The sequence below is a fragment of the Engraulis encrasicolus genome, chromosome 17 (genome assembly GCF_034702125.1).
Source record: "Engraulis encrasicolus isolate BLACKSEA-1 chromosome 17, IST_EnEncr_1.0, whole genome shotgun sequence".
NCBI lineage: Eukaryota > Metazoa > Chordata > Actinopteri > Clupeiformes > Engraulidae > Engraulis > Engraulis encrasicolus.
The window spans coordinates 35402151-35421528 of record NC_085873.1 but is presented as its reverse complement, the minus strand read 5'-3'; the positions used below and the strand labels follow the sequence as shown (position 1 = coordinate 35421528).

General features: G+C 43.3%; 1 protein-coding gene across 4 annotated transcripts; it reads left to right on the top strand.

The window, feature by feature from the left end:
* The first annotated feature begins 3172 nt into the window (after positions 1 to 3172).
* LOC134466801 (polymeric immunoglobulin receptor-like) lies at positions 3173 to 16698 on the top strand. Of its 4 annotated transcripts, XM_063220689.1 has the most exons (9): positions 3173 to 3301; positions 3653 to 3745; positions 4660 to 4743; positions 6525 to 6551; positions 7850 to 8197; positions 12450 to 12764; positions 13126 to 13422; positions 14420 to 14430; positions 14738 to 16698. In XM_063220689.1, exons 1-9 carry the CDS (start codon positions 3247 to 3249, stop codon positions 14744 to 14746), a joined length of 1239 nt encoding a protein of 412 aa, XP_063076759.1. In that variant the 5' UTR covers positions 3173 to 3246; the 3' UTR covers positions 14747 to 16698. The 4 variants fall into 4 exon arrangements, with proteins under 4 accessions (XP_063076759.1, XP_063076758.1, XP_063076762.1 ...); XM_063220688.1 differs by lacking the exons at positions 14420 to 14430; positions 14738 to 16698 and having other exon boundaries at positions 13126 to 14412; XM_063220692.1 differs by lacking the exons at positions 4660 to 4743; positions 14420 to 14430; positions 14738 to 16698 and having other exon boundaries at positions 13126 to 14412.
* Positions 16699 to 19378: the final 2680 nt, after the last annotated feature.

Genomic DNA, 19378 nt, shown 5'->3' with positions numbered 1-19378 from the left:
AGCATGCACAGACTTATCAGGTTTGAACCGTACTCTTTGTCTGGAAAGGTTAGAGAGCATGAAAACAGACTGTCTTTTTTCACGCACTACTAACGTTTCTGGAAACAAACACTGAAAGAAAATTAGACAGATCTGTGTGTGATCTGTAATGTAATATCTACATTCTATATTTATCTTATCTTCTGTTTACATGTTCAATGTTGAAAGTTAAATGTACTGATGTCATTTGTACTGTATTTATTATTGACCACTTATTGTTACCAGTCCATCACTGTTACCTGTCCTGTTGTGCACTTTATGTCAGTCTGTAAAATGTCAGTCCTGTATATGTGTATGTCCTGGCATGGTATAGAGAGAAAATGTAATTTGAATTTCCTTGTATGACTTGTGCATATGAAGAAAGTGACAATAACAGCTGACTTGACTTGATTTGTCTTGTGTGAACCCTGTGTGATGGAAGAAGAGATATGTTGTTAGACCCCCCGCCCCCAGTGTTGCCAAGTCTGCTTATTAGCGACATTGGGCTTCTTTTGTTGAGCATTCGGTTTTAATTATGTAAAGTCGCGGGTTGCGGTTTTTTTGGGGGCTTGTTCTTTTCAGGGTTGTGCTTGCCGTTTTCTCCTGCTCTACCGGTGGTTTTCTCTCTCATCCTTACAAGTGACCCCACTACAGCATTGTTAACTCCCACTTTCTGTGGTCACTTGTGGGGATTTTAGCTGCCACGCAGACCCCCGCAAAGAGCAAGGTCTTCCCTGACTAGGCACGCGACTGATGACCCACCCCTGCCTTCGGTCACTTCTTGTTTTTAGGACGTCAGTCGCTTATTTGTCGTAGACAATCTGGCAACACTGCCGTCTTCTTCTCCCTCCGCTACGTGTGCAATAATGTGGTATAGTATGAGTGAGATGTATCCTATATGTCGAAAATGTATTGTAATCGCAATATAAAGACTGCCAATATGCGTACCACGAAAATGACTTAAAGCAAGGGTTCGGAGTAGATTCACCCTAAAGCCAACCGTGACATCCATCCAGTAGTCCACCCGAAGTGTTTTCTGGCTTAGGGTTACATCAGCAGAGTTACAGAGTTATTCAATGTTTATTCCGGTTAGTTTGGCACAAGTACATATTGATCCCGGACACCATTTCCAAACTTACCCCACAAAAATCACATGTCAAGACACCAAACTTATACAGTAGTACAAATATGGTCTGTACTTACAAAACGATGTAACCGGTATGTCGGATGGCGGTTGCCCCCCTAGACGGACTCATCTGTTGTCCGCCTGTCGGACTTGTTCACGTTATTGATAGCTGCACAACGTCACCTGTCCCTCAGGAGGTACTGTATGATAGGGCGTGTCTTCTGGGGGTGTTGAGGCAAAATATGTTTGCTCTTGTTCATATAGTCTGGGGAGCGTACCTATGTTCCCACGCCCCATTGGTCCCACAGCCCACTGGTCCCACAGCCCATTGGTCCCACAACCCATTGGTCCCACAGCCCATTGGTCCCACGTCAGTAAGACTTTTTTCATTTTTTAGGCCCATTGGTCCCACAGCCCATTGGTCCCACATTGCATTTTTATTTGATTTTTAGGCCCATTGGTCCCACAGCCCATTGGCCCCACATCACAAATACTTTTAACATGATTTTTTAGGCCCGTTGCAGCCAAATGGTCCCACAACTTAGGCCCCATGTTCCCCAACTGGGGTCAGCTCGATGTTCCCACAGCCCATTGGTCCAACATTGCTAAGACTTTTATGTTTTTTTCCAAATTAGGCCCGATGGTCCCACATAACTAAGACTTTTTAATTCATTTTTAGGCCCATTGGTCCCACAGCCTGTGGGTCTCACATCACAAAGACTTAACATTATTCTTAAGGTCCATTGGTCCCACAGCATATTCCTGCTGCTTTGTGTTCCCACATTTCTAAGAAATAATTCACATTTAGTCCCGGGAATGTTCCTCAACTACTTTAAGAACACATATATCCTATAAATATATTTTATTTTATGGCAGCTTACCACCGGGGCTTGCAGGACACTGTTCAAGTGCGCCACCCCTGACTGTGATGATATTTTATGGGCCACTTTTTATTGTGTAAAGCCAATTTGAGTAGCCATGAAAGACATATTGTTATTGTTATTATTAGTAGTAGCAGTGCAGTTGTAGGTGCTTTTCTACTTTTGGAAATGAAGCTAAAACACTGAGCTGAGGAAATTATTTAAAAAAAGGTTAGCATGTGTAGGCCACACTGTAAAGGGTTAAATGTCTTTACACCTTTTTTGCTATTAGTTTACTCAGAAATGTGGGAACATTGAGTTGTGGAACATATAGGCCTCGGGGTTGAGCTGTGGGACCAATGGGCCTTAAAAATAATGTTAAATGTTTTTGTGATGTGGGACCACTGGGCTGTGGGACTGATGGTCTGTGGGACCAATGGGCCTAAAAAATAAAATAAAAAAGCAATGTGGGACCATGGGCTGTGGGACCAATGGACTGTGGGACCAATGGGCCTAAAAAATGAAAAAAAGTCTTAGTGACGTGGGACAAATGGGTTGTGGGACCAATGGGCTGTGGGACAGTGGGCCGTGGGATCAATGGGGCGTGGGAACATAGGTACGCTACCTCCCTGATGAGGTAGGTGTAAGAGTAAGTGGGCGTCTTCTGGGTTGTTAAAGACACAATGCCTTCGCTCTTCCTACCCATTCGGTAGCTGTCGGTCAGTGGCTGTTTGGGAAGCGTACACCACTTCCTGTTCCATTGCAGAAATGAAGACAGCTTCCTTGGCAGAGGTCTGCACTCTCAGAGTGTATCTAGTTGAAAGTTGCACAACTTTTACCTGTCCCTGAGGAAGTATACATAGGTTTCCCATTTGCAAACATTTGTGCTGTGAGGAGGGGCAAGATGCTAAGCAGCCAATCACGTGAGCTCATTTTTTGAGTGACAGCAGTTTCCAACAATCAGAGGTTGATGAGTGCGCAGTGAGGAGGGGCAAGATGCTAAGCAGCCAATCATGTGACCTCATTTTTTGAGTGACAGCAGTTTCCAGCAATCAGAGGTTGAAGAGTGCGCAGCCAGGGGTGTGCAGCCTGGGGTATTTACAAACGTGAAACCCATGTATTACAGTAAGGTGTGTCATCTGGGGTGTTTAAGACGAGATACAATCTCCAGACCTTCACTGTCTGTAGCTCTCAGTCAGTAACTGTGCTGGGAAGTGTTTGGAAACTTGATCCATTGCAGAAATGAGGACTATATTCAGGGCGTGGATTCTTATCAGCTTGTGTGGGCTTACTTTGGGTGAGTAGAGCAACACGTTTGCTTTTTCTTCCATCAAAATAAAGGGTAATGTTTCAGCTAAGCCTTGTCACGCTGCACCTAATTCTTCATGCAAGATGTATAACCTGAGGCTGGGTCTATCCTGTTGCAAGTAAGTTTAAGCATTAGGTCAGTTACTTTGACGATTGAATTCATGCAAATTGAAGCTTAGACGAATCACATGTGTGATGCATGTAAAAAAGAATACAAGTTTGAATGTGTGAAGTGTACCCATGCAAATGCAGATGTGGCCTATTTGTCCAGCGTATGTGCATTGCATGTGATTGGTCATCTCAGTACTGCTGTATAAGCAAGCAACTGTTCCTTCTTCAGGTAAGAGAGGGGGTGGACGAGGTTCCAGTGGGAGGAAAGGAGGTTCTAAATCCTCCTTCAGCAGGATCTCCAAGCATGGCAATGAAACAATAGGTGAGAAGTGAACGCAAACAAGGTGCAGTAAGGCAGTGGCTCCCAAACTGAGTGTATATGATTCACATGAGTTACCAACATCTCAGTGCTACTGTACAGTATAAGCAACTTCTTCTTCAGGACAGACTGGGTGGAGGGGAGGAAGTTACTCCTCTTCTAAACAGTGTTGCCAGATTGGGCTGTTTCCCGCCCAATTGGGCTGCTTAGGATGGCGTTGTGCGGGTAAAAATGGCATTTAGCAGAAAAAAACGCCCAATTTTTGACATAGTAATCAATAGAATTGGACAGGATTTTGTGCTTCTAGGTGGGTTTTGAGCATTTTTTGGGCTGGAAATCATCAGCCTCATCTGGCAACCCTGCTTCTAAATGCTCCTCCTGGAGTATCTCCAAGTATGGCAAATGAAGAAATAGGTGAGAACACAAACAAGTGTAGTACGGCAGTGGTTCCCAACAGTGTTGCCAGATGGAAAATGTTGTATTAGCGTACCAAAACCTCAAAATTATCATAACGTTATCGTTTTTTGGGGGGCTTTTTTTGGGAGGAAATTATCGTACAAGACCCAAATTGTTGTTTCAGGGCATCTAAATGAACTGAGTGACCACTCTGAAATTATTGTACGTCATGTTTTTTTTGATCATACAGAGGACAAAAGGGTTGGGGTGGAAGGGGTGGAAGGGTTCTAGCAATAGTAGCAGACAAATTGTTAATGGAAAGTTTGATAATCACACGAGTGATGCATGTAAAAGGGGAAAAAACAGTTTGGATGTGTTAAATGCACTTATGCAAATGCAGATGGGGAATATTTGTCCAGTATATGTGCATTGCATGTGCTTAAAATCTATGCATTGGTCATAACACACAATGGCAATATCTCAGTACTACTGTTCAGTATAAGCAACTTCTCCTTCTTCAGGACAGACTGGAATGAGGGGAGGAAGTTCCTCCTCTTCTAAATCCTCCTCCTGGAATGCCGCCAAGTATGGAAATGGAGAAATAGGTGAGAAGAACACAGAAGTGCAGCAAGGCAGTGGCTCCCAAACTGAGTGATGGGACCCCTGGGGGTGGGGTGTGTGGGCGGGGGTGTTGGGTTCTAGTAATAGGCCTACTAGCAGACACACTGTCAATGGAAAGTCTAGCAATATTAAGCAACCAAAAAAAAATTGGCTAAGAGTATTGAGGAATGGGGGTGGGGGGGGGACTCCTTCTCGATGGTCCGGCGTCAGATCATGCCAAAAGGGGGTCCCTGCAGAAAAAAAGATTGGGAACCACTTAATGACATTTGTGGATATACTATATGGGCACAAACAAAAAAAAGTGACTTTTTTATTTATTATTTTTTTGTAAAGGCTTGTGAACTCCTTTGGATGTTTCTTCTTTTTATTCATTCACTGGCATGATGACGAAAATCCAAAGGAGTGTGCGAACCTTTTTTTAAAAAGCAAACAACCCCCCCCCCCAAAAAAAAAAAACAAAAAAAAAACACTGAATTGCAGTAATAAGGTGTGGTGGCTACAACAAGATCCTACATGCCGACATGGACCCATGGAGAGAGAGAGGGTTGAAGAATGTACTTTTATGACATTCAAGTCAGTAAAACAAGTTCAAACTAGTTGAAGTAACAGAAAAGAAAAACAAACAAGCACAAAGCAAAGAAATGAAAAGAACACCACATCCCACATCATCTAAAACCGCATGAAACTGAATTGGTGTCAGTAGGTGAGGAAAAGCCGGACGATGTGATTCAGAACTGTGCAGTGCATAGAATGGGGGGACAGCCTCTGCCTAGTGCTTAAAGTGGTAGTTCGCTATTTTAGACATTAAGCCCTATTTGTGTGACTTCTGGGGTGAAGTAGAGATGTTCTCATCACAATTTTGACATTTGGTGCTGAACGGAGCATTTGGGTATTCAAGACTGCAGCCCCCCCCCCCACCTTTACATTGACTCCAATGAAGCACTCAAGCAATCGATTATAAAATGGCATTAAACTTTTGTTGTGATGAGAACATCTCTACTTCACCCCAGAAGTCACACAAACAGGGCATAATGTCTAAAATAGCAAACTACCACTTTAACGGAAATGGGCTTTGGATCAGAGGGTTGCAGGTTCGAATCCCACCCTTAGACTCCCTATCTCACTCCATGAAGTGCCCTTGAGCAAAACACCTAACCCCACACTGCTCCAAGGACTGTAACCGATACTGTAAAATGCTCTGGATAAAAGTGTCATCTATGTGGAATGGAATGCAATGAAATCTAACCACCTTATATTAATGTCTGCTTATGAAGACTTAGTAATCAATGAACTAATGATGAACCAAACTTTAACAAATGTTTTTATTATTAGCTACATTTTGTTCATACTTCATGAAATATCTACAAATAATATGTTCACGATTTCACTAATTTTTAAGTTTTATTAATCATTTACAAACATTTGTTAAGGCTTTCTTCATAATTTGTTCATTATTTACTAAGTGTTATTAATGCTTTATAAGCAGACATTACTATAAAGTCTCCTGTATGTTAAGTTGTAATGTTTGAATACAGAACTTCTCTTGTAATTTCACTACTTGAGTAGCCGTTTTTTAATCACTTTTACTTGTAGGCCTACCTGTACTGTACCTTCAGCACTTGAGAACTACTCCAATCAGTTTCTTGACATATACATGTACTTACTCCACTCCTGTCAGTACACATAAACCCTTTTCCAATGAAAATTATACTATGTACAGTATATTACAATATTTAATGTTTGTCTGGCCTTATTATATTTTCAGCCATAGCACCAGGGAATGATGCACCAAGTGAGTACTTTCTTTGCTTTACCTTTAGTATGTTTTTGAGGCGGGGTGGTATAGGCTTAGTATATGCTCCAAAACCTTTTCCCTGTGTCAATTGGTTGCTACGTATATCACATTTTATTTGCTCTTTTTGATACTGTATTGCAGAAAGAATTTCATTCCATAAAGTCAAACCTTGAAACATACAGAGATTACAAACAACCAGGGCTCTAAATTAACACCAGCCAACTGGCCAAATGCTGGTAGGAACTTACAGCACTAGCCACTTTCACACAATAGTGAGTGTGTGTTTGGCTAATAACCACACAGGGGGGGGGGGGCGCTGCGGCGCAGGGCGCTAAGCCCTCCACATTTGGGCTTGCATGCCCACCCTCGGGGACCCCGGTTCGAGTCCGGCCAGGGTCATTTCCCGATCCTCCCCTGTCTCTCTGTCCCATTCGCTTCCTGTCACCATCTTCGACTATCCTATCAAATAAAGGCATAAAAGCCCCTAAAAAAATAAAAATTTGTAAAAAAAAAAACTTAAGAAAGAATAACCACACAAATACACCGGCCGCAAGGCGAGCGGCGGAAGTAATTGACTTTGCATTGAGGCGAGCGACAAAAGTGTTTCTGGAGACTAGAGGCGATTTGCGTGACGAGAGCGACAGTTTGCAGTTGAACTCCTGGGAATATTATGAAAAGTTGCGATGACGCGCTTCGGCGACAGCTGCCACAGCCAATGGGAATGTTGGGATGCTTGCATTCTACTTTAACGGACATGCTCTTGTCGCTTCAATTGCTCGTATTGCTCTTGCTGCACAGAAGCGATTATCTGTCGCTTGAATCTCGTCGTGGCCGGTGTATTCGCCCAGTTACATCTACTAAACTAGAAGCACTCAGAGAGCGCAGACCTCTGCCAAGGAAGCTGCTTGATACATTTGACTATGTTACACCCTAAGTCTTTCTGCCTTGTTTATGTGGAGTCCCAGCAATTCAATTTCTGGTCACTAGGGGGTGTCTAAATGGTGAAGAATCTTTGAAAAAGTCCTTGTTCCGGTTCGTGATCCGGATCACCACCAACATTTAATCACTTGTTCTTTGGGTCACTATCAACAAACCCACAACATTTCGTCAAAATCCGCTGATCAGTTTTTGAGTTATGCTGCTGACAAACAAACAAACAGACAGACACACAGACAAACCAACGCGACCGATAACATTACCTCCTTGGCAGGGGTAAAAAGTTAATTTAGAGCCCTGTAAACAACAAAAAACAGGGCAACTGTTTTCTTCTGGTTGATTTTTTGTTTCTAATGCAGGTTGTCGAGTGGAAATCAAAGACTTCTTCGGGTCCATCACCATAACTGGAATTACTGGGGGCTCAGTTCTTTTGCTCTGCAACTGTGAGGATATGCAGTCAAAACCAGGGAGGATTGTCTGGTCAAAACGAGTTGGATACAGCTATGACTATGAGGGAATTTACAACATCACAGAAGGTGACGAGGGACCATACGTACATAAGGATTACCGCGGCAGAGTGGCTCTGGTGGAGGATGGTTCCCCTGGCAACTTCTCTTTGGTCATCTCCGATCTCAGGGAGGAGGATGCTGCAACCTACCGTTGCTATGGTGACGATAGTTCTGATGAAGTGGACTTGGAAGTTAAAGGTAAAACACAAAACGGATTAGCCTAATGAACTGTCATTATACTTAACGTGCGAACCTCCCACCATTTGCCGCGAAAACCATTAAAATGCGGCAGACCATTCATAGTCAAAAGCGCCATTTACAGGCTTTTGCTTGCATTTTCGGAAGTGTGCCCTGTGCTGTTCATGAGAGAAACAGAATCTTTCGCACTCACAGCCGTAGTTCTAGATATGTATAAAAATAGAAAGCCAAACATGGCTGCTGTAGGACTACTGAACGTCTGACTTATGACTTATCACAATGAAACATATATTTTTGTTGTAGCCTACATTGCCTACATTGTGACTTTCAGGTTGAATTGAGTTGTAATAAATTAGTAATACAGCAACTTAGTGTTAGGACCCACTATTCAAGTCACTGGGTACGTCCAAAGACGATCTAGAGAAGACTGCTTACTGGCGTCATAAGAGCATAGTGTGGCATGGTCGCAAGAGGAGTCACTTTCTTCTTCTGCGGGTAGCACTGGCAGCATGGTTAAGTGCAATGCCACTACCGCCAGGGCTGGAGTGTGGAACAGGTCATAGGACAACGTGAATTTGTGTCAGATGTCCTTAATTAACCCATGCAATTAACGCTGATAGACAGCTGTAATTAAAGTAACCACAAAGTGAACATTGACAACGGACATCCCAATTTGAGTGGGCCGGAACTTGCAGCAGCCGCTCCGCCCACAATGCAATTCAAATTGCAAAGTTTCCAGTGTCACAATTTTTATCCATCATGGCGTTGCACCCACTGTCCATGCTCACGATGCTCCCAGGCTACGCCCCTGTACTACACCGTTGCCAATATATTTTCCTGCAAAAAAGCGTTCTTATCCATTCTATATTCTTTGGGTACATCCAAAGGTTTTGACCCGGGCTTGGGTAACTAATTTGTGACTGGAAATCACCAGCTGTCCCGCCAGTAGGAATGTGATGGAACTTGGCAACCACACCCTTGTCAAATTTCGCAAGCCCAGCATGTGCATCCTCTGTCGAAATGCTTTCTGATCCCCCAAATGTTTATTAGGAATTAAAGTGTAATGTAAACTCACATCGTTATCTCAGAAATTAATCAATCACTCTCGGTCTTACAGCCAAAATGAGTGTACTTGGAATAAATGGGTTCTCCACAGGACTTGACATTGACTTTTTTTGCTCACCGACCACTGTGGCTGGCTAGTGGACTTACCGAGCCACTAGCCGTTAAGTCTTTCTGCTAGCCAGAGTTTTGTTGCCAGTTTCTTTTGTCTTTGGAATATTCTTGCATACAAACAATTGATGCAACTACTGTGATTTGACACACCAAAGAGAAACTACCTGTCAAAGTGGCTAGTGAGACTGAAATTGTTACTTTGAAGAGCCCACCGGTAATTTTACCAGCATTTGGCCGGTTTGCTGGTACCAATGTCAAGCCTACGTTCTCCATAAGAAATTCCTTTTTGCAGCTATACTGTAGTCAGCCACAACGCTGATTTTTAGCAAATGTCTTCTGTCTGATACAGATTTTAGAGTTTTAGGTTTTTAAAAATAGCAGTAATGTGATGGGCTATCCCATGCAAACAGCCTTTGTTCCTGTGCTGTGCAGCTTACACACAGCATCAATGAACTTAAAACAACCTCAACAGTCTAAATGGCAGAATTTGTTAGAATGTTCACACAAGATTAGAATGTTCACAGTACTTGAATATTAAAGCGCCAGTCCAATAAAAGATGGCAACCTGGCCAAACACTGTGGGCAACTTCGCTGATGTCTGTGTGTTTGTGCTCATGTATGTGTGGATAATATGTATTACCTATACATCAATAGGTGGGAAAACTTTGAGAAATTCAATCGTCATGTCTAGACTGGGCAGGGGAAAAGTAGGCTATATCACAAACAAAACCGTGAAAAAAACAGGTTCAAGACAAAAATCCAGGACAAACATTTTTTTTCCAGGACATTTAGTGAATTCCAGGACATTTCCAGGACTGGAAAACAAATCTCTAAATATCCAGGTTTTCCAGGACGTGTGGGAACCCTGAGTTCTGGCTGCAGAATGTATAAATAGATCGCCAAACACAACTGCTTTACAAAGTAAACAATTGTTTCACTGAACAAAATTTAAGGGGGAAGATAAAATAGCTCTTCATGACATTATATTATCCTCAAATGATGCAGGGTCCCTTTATTCCAGTAGCTGTATCTCTTCTATAGGCAACTGTAGCCCGCCCAATTTTTGCCATAGAAATCAATAGAATTGGGCGGGATTTTGTGCTTCTAGGCGGGTTTTCAGCATTTTTTGGGCTGGAAATCATCTGCCTCATCTGGCAACCCTGGCAGGGTCCCTTTAGTCCAGTAGCTGTATCTCTTCTATAGTCAACTGTAGGCTACATCTCCTGCTCTGTCTGCCTGCCTGGCCACTGCTGGTGGACTCGCGCCAAGTTACAAAAAATGTGGTTACGCGAGGTGTGAATCTCCCTGAAGTCTCCACCCCTTCCGGGCGGCTCATGGGGCTGTGAGAGCCAAAACTTTTGACTGGGCTGTAATGGAGTGATCAAAGCTATTTTCCGATCCACCTCGCATTCCCCCGTCGATCACACATATGCTGTACCTCAGAATTAATGATAACCAATGGTGTGCTTGTCGACTTCACTTGGCAAGCAATTTTTGAGTTGTGTGCGTGCAAAAATATGTAATTATTTGGACTACACAACAGAAATCGCATGTCCGACGTGCATAGGGTTGCCAACCGTCCCTTGAAATACGGAATCGTCCTGTATTTAGAGATAAAAGTACGGGTTCCGTATTGAACTGAAACGGGACACAGGACGTTAAAATGCAAGAAATTACATCTAAGAAATGCTAATTTTTCTGGGGGACAACCCCCAGACCCCCGGCACGATGAAATGTCCCGTATTTTTTTCATTGACAGTTGGCAACCCTAGACGTGCAGCCACTTCAGCTGCGGTGCAGCAGTAGGGTTGGCTGTGCCTCGGTTCACGTCAAATATGCGAGGCGCACGTTGTAGTCTCTAACACAGTTTTGCACAAAAGCTAAAATAACCTTTCTTGCGTGCCGAAAATGAGTGGTCTTACAACGCAAATCCAAGCATTTAAAATTCACTGCCATCATATGTGAAATCCGGAGCACATACCAAACGGGATGAGGATTTAGCTTGACTCGCTCCATTTTAGCCTCGCGACGCGAGTCATCCTACGTACTTCCACCAAAGGATTGGCTCCAATATGGTAGTGTGGCCTTGCTCTTCTGTGGAGTGTCCAGATCGCAACGCTCATCTAATCTGGGGGGCGTGGGGGAGAAAGGGGGAGGACGCTCATGACGATGACGAAAACGTCTGTGCCAATGGCTCTGGTCTGCGCTCTGTTGTTGTTGAGTAACTGTCGACGATTGGGTGAGAGCTGTCCAATCATTTCAAACCATAACTGAGTGCAAACTTCCCGGTTCCTGCAATCGCGTCGGATCACACAACTTCCAGACCATAAATACGAAATGAAATGGTAGTATTATGGGATGGTCAGGACCAGGCTAGCTCCATTTAAGACCATTCAAAAATTTGAGAGCTACAGCCCCACGGCTCGGAAGTAGAAGGGCGTGACTTGGGTGCCCCATTGGCTTATTCGATTTAAGAACATGAAGACAGCAATGCATTCTGGATGAAAACTTCAGCTTGAAGAGGCACAATTTGCACATTCTGTTTGTAGTAGTGGGCAGTCTTAGAAGATAAAAGTTAAACATCTATAAATACCAATGAGATTTTTTTTTAAAAAAAATGTTGAGATATGCTTCACAATATACATACAAATTTGGGCAGTTGGCTTATCAATTCTGACATACTTTTCACATGCATACTGTGTTGATTCTATTACTGTAGCCTGCGAGGTCTGGAGAGAGGCATGATATCAGCAAGTTCTCCAGGGAGTCCTTGATGGAGAAACACATGCAGTGCACTTTTGAGCATGATCTTTGTGTGGAAAAAAGACTTGTGAGCACAATATTGTGTGAAAGTGAAGTGAAAGCCCATTGGGAAACTCCAACTCCCATTGTCATTGTGACACAGCACTCCACAGCACACAAGTGAACACTGCACACAACGAATATTATATTTGTTGGGACAAGATTTGTAATGCGACAAAAAAATGTGACCTTTTTCGGATTTGACCCTACTTTTAATGCATGTTTTTTACGCTTTTTATATCCTTTCTGATGCATTTTGTGTCACGTCTGGTAGGCTGCAACTTAGCGAGATCAGGAGAGAGAGAAGAGATCAGCAAGTTCTCTGGGGAGTCTGTCCTGCTGCCTTGCTGGTGTGAAGACGAGGTGGCCAAGCCAACGAACTTCAGGTGGACGGACCCCAATGGTCGCCTCATCAGATCCAGCTCTCAGCAGAGCGGTCGCTATGCCGACAGAAGTGAGATGTTCCATGAGAAGGCAGTATGGAATGTCTCTCTCCTGCTGTCTGACCTGACGGTAGAGGATGAAGGAGATTACACCTGCGAGATCAACGGCCCAGAAAACAAAGTGGTGTACAGCCTCACTGTCACTGGTAAGAACTATAGACATTTTGGGGGAATGCAGTGATAAGTCATATGTTACTTACAGCTCTGTTTGTGCTGTATTGAAAATAAACAATTTGGCAACAGTGAAACATATTTAGCTAGGCCTATAAGGACCTGCACACACCGGCTCCGACAAAGTACAGAGACAAAGTTGTATTCCATTGTTTTCAATACAACCCCGCATACCGGTGCCGACTGTCCGTGAACATCAGCTGGCTATTAGAGATGAATTCTATTATGTCGGAGCCACCCATTAGCGAACGTGCTCCGCAGTGCTGTCGGAGCCGATTGGGGAAGGCCTTAAGTGTTCTGTTACCGACAAGTGCGTTCACTGACTGGATTTTACAGGCTGCGCCCTGGCTGGACAGGACGAGGTGGTGGAAGTGGAGGTACCTGCAGGATCCTCCGCCCTCTTGCCCTGCGCTTGTACCACACTGCAGGCCAAACCCCAGAACTTCCGCTGGACGCCACCAAATAACAGAGAGCTCCTCTGGCACTACAAAGGCAGGGCAGAGCTGTTCCAGCAGACCTCAGCTCCAGGGAACCTGTCCTTGCTACTGACCAACCTGATGCCAGAGGATGGGGGAGTTTATCGATGCGAGATTGGCGAGGGAAAATCTAAAGTGTTTGTGCTCGATGTGAAAGGTAACCTCATGCAATGCTACTAATTCGGCTTCTAAAGACTAAGGAGGCAACATTAAAAACTATTGAGTTTTGTTTACATTGATGTTATACGTGAATTAAGTTAACATGGTAAATAAAATAATGGCTGGAGGGGTGGAGGTTGATTCACAGTTGGCTTATTCTAATGGCACATTCCACAGCAGTGGGAGTTAGGATGTTAAAGAAGGTAGAGAATGTGCGCACATCAGTGGCACAGGTGCTGGACAAAATAAAGTAACTGAAGTAAATGATAGATGATATCTGCTTGAGTTTTAGGACTTTGCTCATGCAGCCACTCATTGATAGCAGAGGATTGAGCGTAAACTATAGTCTATTTGCCGTTATGCAACGCAGTTATATTTTAATAAAAATATGAACTTTCTATAATATACAGCTGCTTTAGGGAGGGAAATAAAATCTTCATTCGACATAGACTACCACGACAAGTTACCGTTTGGGTCGCAGTTGGATGTTTATTCAGTGGAATTATGTGCGTAATATCAGCTCCATCCATGAAATGCAGCACAATCCCCGTTACTTTCATGTGAGGTTCAAATGGACATTACTCGACAAAAATGCAATTCTGAGTACCAACAACTGAATTAGGCCACAACATATGTACCACATATAGTAGGGGATTACCACCCAGATTTGGTGCAATTTGAGGACAAATTTCAATAGGCCAACTGCGACTTTGAATCACTTATTTCCCGGGATTCCGTTTGTCTTTTCCTGGGATTTTATTCATGACCTTTTCTTTATTAACGTGCGTTATGTCCAGCTTTTATTGAATACAGCGCAGGTTTTGAAGTTCACCAAACGAGCATCAACTTTGTGCAAGCCATTAAAACCATAGGGTTAGATACCTTCTCACATAGCCTACCATCTCTTTTTTTACCAGCACTGACCTGTACACTGTTTCATACATTTATTAACTCATTGCACTTTCTGCCTTCTCTTTTCACATGTGAAATCGAAGTCGAGTTGGAGGTGGGTGTAGTCTGTCTACAGCATGGGGAAACACAAATACATTTGAGAACTTATTGCATGATACAATCATTACAAAAACATTATTACATTTTGACATAAAAAAATACCAGTGACAAAAAGTTTTTTTCTTCTCTCTCTCTCTCTCTCTCTCTCTCTCTCTCTCTCTCTCTCTCTCTCTCTCTCTGTGTGTGTGTGTGTGTGTGTGTGTGTGTGTGTGTGTGTGTTTGTGTGTGTGTGTGTGTGTGTGTGTGTGTGTGTGTGTGTGTGTGTGTGTGTGTGTGTGCGTGTGCGAACGCGCCCCATACAGCAGCCATGATGCCACCTGGACGTGTCTCATCCCATGCCATCCTCATCTTCCTCCTCATCACGCTTTACATATTGCTGTGGCAGCTTAGCTTTGTACACTGGAGACTGCATCAGGACACAAATAATCATTCTACCGGTGACGGGCAACTTGGATTCTGAACCTAGAAACATGTGCAATATATACCAAGGGGTCAGCCGTGGCCTAGTGGTTAGAGAGTTGGTCTTTCAATTTAGGGGTTGCCAGCTCAGATCCCCCCTGAACTCTCCCTACACCTCCATCCATGGCTGAAGTGCCCTTGAGCAAGGCACCTAACCCCACATTGCTCCAGGGACTGTAACCAATTCCCTGAAAAATAATAGTTGTAAGCCGCTTTGAATAAATGAGAGCGTCAGCTAAGTGTAATATAATAATACCAAGTGACATGGTTGACCTGTCCAAATCAGGCAGCTGGACCAGCTAGGTAAAACCAGGTCATGTGTGGCCCTACCGTGGCTGATATGGTAGGGCACACGTTTACCACTCGGCCGACCTGGGTTCGTTTCCCGGTCCGGGTCCTTTGCCGGTCCTTTCCCAGCTCTTTCTCCCAGCTCACTTCCTCCTCTGTCCTGTCTCACAAAAATCAGTAAAGGCTGAAAAGCCCCCAAAAAATACTTTAAAAAAAAAAACAGTGAAAGTGACGTCACTTCCCCCGATTTCATGGGACCTCAGCTGCGTTTTAACGGAAAATTTTAGCATGTAATCCAATGGCGGTATTAACATTATATTCCGATCCCCTTCGAACTGTACCACGAGCTCCACATATGTTGTTTCTGATATTTTTGTTTAATTTTTCGTACGAAACACCAAACGTTTTAGAAAGCTGTGTTTCTTCACATTTTTTCATGCAGACGGCCTCGGAACAAGATATTGATACTTCTGCATGAATAATCTATATCTACCGGTAGCCTCTTAAACAGCATATTTGTAGCCCAGCGCATATAATGACTGAAAACAGAAGATATTTACTCGCTACGATGTTGTCAGATGGTCAGCTTAGGTCCTGTGAAATGCGGAACAAAGGGGCGGGACTTTCAAGCTCTATAGCTTCTGAGTCCAGGTTGCTCGTCAATGCATACTACATACCTAGCCTATGTGTTCAAGAGTGTGTGTTGCCCTGCTGCCCTAAAGGTACACTGTGCAGGAAATGGTCAATGCTGTTCATTGAAACTGGGCTGCCTATTGCCAAATTTGATCTTTATATGAAAGTTTACTAAGTAATAAACACATATTTTCTAGTATGGTACAAGTAGAGTCATTTTGCACCTAAAAATTGCTATTTTTGGAAATTCAAAATGGCGGACCATGGAGAAGACCACCCTTTTCATGTATGAAAAGTGCTATTTTTACGGTCACAATGAATACTTAGAATTTGATGGTGGTGTTAAGTATTCATGAAAAAGGTAATATTAGTGAATGGGCAGCATGAATTCTGAAAATAAACAACTAAAAATCTCACACAGTGTCCTTTTAAGTTTGTAAGTTAACTCAACTCGAGGCTTTCTCAAGTTGACTTAACTTACAAACTTAAGGCAGCAGGGCAACTTAATTTTTTTACGTTTAACCATCTGCAGTGTTTTACAGTGTACCGTTGCCTTCGAGAGTGTGTGTTTGTTTGTATGGTAATCACTACTACAGTATGCATGTTAGAACCCCGCCATGATTATGTTATCCGCACTCTCTCTATCACCATGTGGTAACTCAATCACTGGTTTCAATCAGAGGGGAATTGTAATGAATGGTTCATTCAGCTCTATCCCACCTATTCTACCAGACATATGTATTGTATGTGTCTCTCTCTGCCTCTTTCTACTAGTGTTCAATTTATCTTTGATTTAACCAGTGTTCTTCATGGTAATACTATATAGCAATGTGTTGATTGTCATGGTTAACTTGCATTTGGATATGCGGTAATAAACTGTTCATGTCCCATATCTCCTTCTGTGACAATCTATCAGCGACTCCTCAATGCTTTATATGCAGAAACAACCTGTGGCTGGAGAATAAGTGGAACTTTACATTGTGATATGTGATATGTTCTAAATATGTAATACTAAGTCACGATTGCATGATTCATTTGAGAGTTTCAGCCAGATGTGTTAAACAAACCTATATGTTTTGCTGTAAATCAGAGTCATATACTGTACATACACCTACACCATATACTGTACATACAGTGTGACTGCCCCCTTGTGGTACAAACAAGCACTGGAGGAAATCAGAGATTGGGTGGCTGAGTAGCCTGGTTTCCACTCCACTAACGCTGAACTTTACATTATGATGTGATATGCAGTAATTATGTAGGCAAATACCTCAAACATGATTGCATGATTCATATGAGAATTTCAGCCAGTTGTGTAAAAAAAACTATATGTATTAGTGTAAATCAGAGTTGTCTACAGCTGTACTGCACAGTGTGACAGCCCCGTTGTGGTACAACCAAACACTGGAGGAAAGCAGACATGGTAGTCTGGCGCAGGGGCGTAGCACCAAATTTGGGGCCCCAGGAACAACCTTTTTGATGGGCCACCCAAGAACATTTTCTATGGAACGTTTTCCATAGGAGAGCCCCTGGGGGGCCCTCCAGGTGGGCTGGGCCCTAAGAACGAGTCAGGACACCCCCCCCCCCCCCCCCCCCCCCCCCCACCCTCCACGCCACTGGCCTGGCGATGCCATCCTATGTACTTCCACCCAAAGATTTTGGCTCCGCACATAGGGCTGTATTCTCCCACCCGCTTAACTATTCAATTTCTCTTGTAAAATTATGCCTTATATCCCACTTTATTCCCTTGCCAACGACAGCAAGGAGTGGTGCATTTGAACAGATGCATTATTAGCTAAAGACACAGGAATTGCAAGATGCATATGAGGAGACACAAATGAATGAATATGATACGACAATTTAATAATCAACTGCAAGGTAACATTACATTTAACTCAAGGGTATTGTATGTTACATACAGTGCCCTCCATTATTATTGGCACCCCTGGTTGAGATGTGTTTTTTAGCTTCCAATTATTATTATTTTTCTCTAAATAATATGGGACCTTAATGGAAAAAAATAGAAAAATCCAACCTTCAATACAAGTGCATTTATTCAGTGGGGAAAAAATCCCACATAAAGAAATAATTATTTGACATCAAATAATGTGTGTCACAATTATTAGCACCCCTGTTGTTAATATTTTGTACAACCCCCTTTTGCCAACAAAACAGCACCTAATCTTCTCCTATAATGTTTCACAAGATGGGAAAAGACAGAAAGAGGGATCTTCAGCCATTCCTCTTTGCAGAATCTCTCTAAATCATCCAGAGACCTGGGTCCTCTCCTCTGTACTCTCCTCTTCAGCTCACCCCTAGAGATGATATAAAACCCGGAGGATCCGGTTGGAGAGCCGGGTAAAGACCTCATCCGAACAGACCGGATGGCTGTCGTGCATTGATCCGCCAAAGGCGGGTCAGACGGCATTTCATTAATATGTCAACAAAATGGCAGTTACAGCGCGAGAAATTGTGAAACCGGAATATATCCTCTTTAGTTGACTACAACAGCCATTCTCTAATCTCCCTAGTATGCTGTTCAGTCACGAACATTCACTGAGTAAAACTGAACCAACTCCCGCCTCGTCATTCATCGAGCCTGTTTGATCCGTCCAGCCTGTTGTGGCCAATTGAGTCGCGGATCCCCGCTCCCTATGTGTGTGCTTCTGACTCTGTTGAGCTCTACATTTCTAAATGTTAACAGTCAACGCTTTAACATCTTACTCTGTAGGCTACTCTTAGGGAAATTATAGTCTACAGACGTGACTCTATCACTCACTGCGTTACAGCGTAGGCTACAGTCTTTAAAGCCACTGCTGTCACTCCCCTCGTCCGAGTCACTCAGCAGCGGCGCCCTCGGCGACTCGGTGAGACGAATCCTGACTGAGTTGTTGGTAGCAGCGAATCCCCTACGGATCGGATCAACGCTTAAGTTTCGTTTTTGCCACGAGTGTGCGAGTCGCAAGGCAACTCGGCAGCGGAAGCCAGTGGTCATCTGCTGCTCGCCTCCTGACTATCCCTGCTCAACTAGACTTCTGCTCCCAAATATTTGACTTTTAGTCTTCTTAAATACAAACACACACATTATTTATTGCAAAATCAGGAACATGCCGTTTCACTGCTGTTCGAGTTGTGGTTGCATGTTTAGTGAGGAGAGGTGGGTCGGATCGCAGCATGAGTTTAGGAACTGTGACATTCATAAAGTGAGTTTTGTTGATCAAACTGTCTTACTCTTTGATTTATCAACATGAATTGATAAATGGAACAACAAAGACATAGCTATTTAACGGCAGAAACGTTTTAAAAAATACATTATTATTATTTATTTTTATTTAGGCCTATTTTAAATAAGTGATCCGTGTGATCCGAGTGATCCGTCTAATCCGGATACTCTCCTTGGAATGATCCAATCAATCCGGACGCCTCAAAGATTCGAGTTAAGCACCTCTACTCACCCCACAGGTTCTCAATGGGGTTGAGGTCTGGGGACTGAGATGGCCATGGGAGGAGCTTGATTTTGTGTCAGGTTAACCATTTCTGTGTAGATTTGGCCATATGTTTAG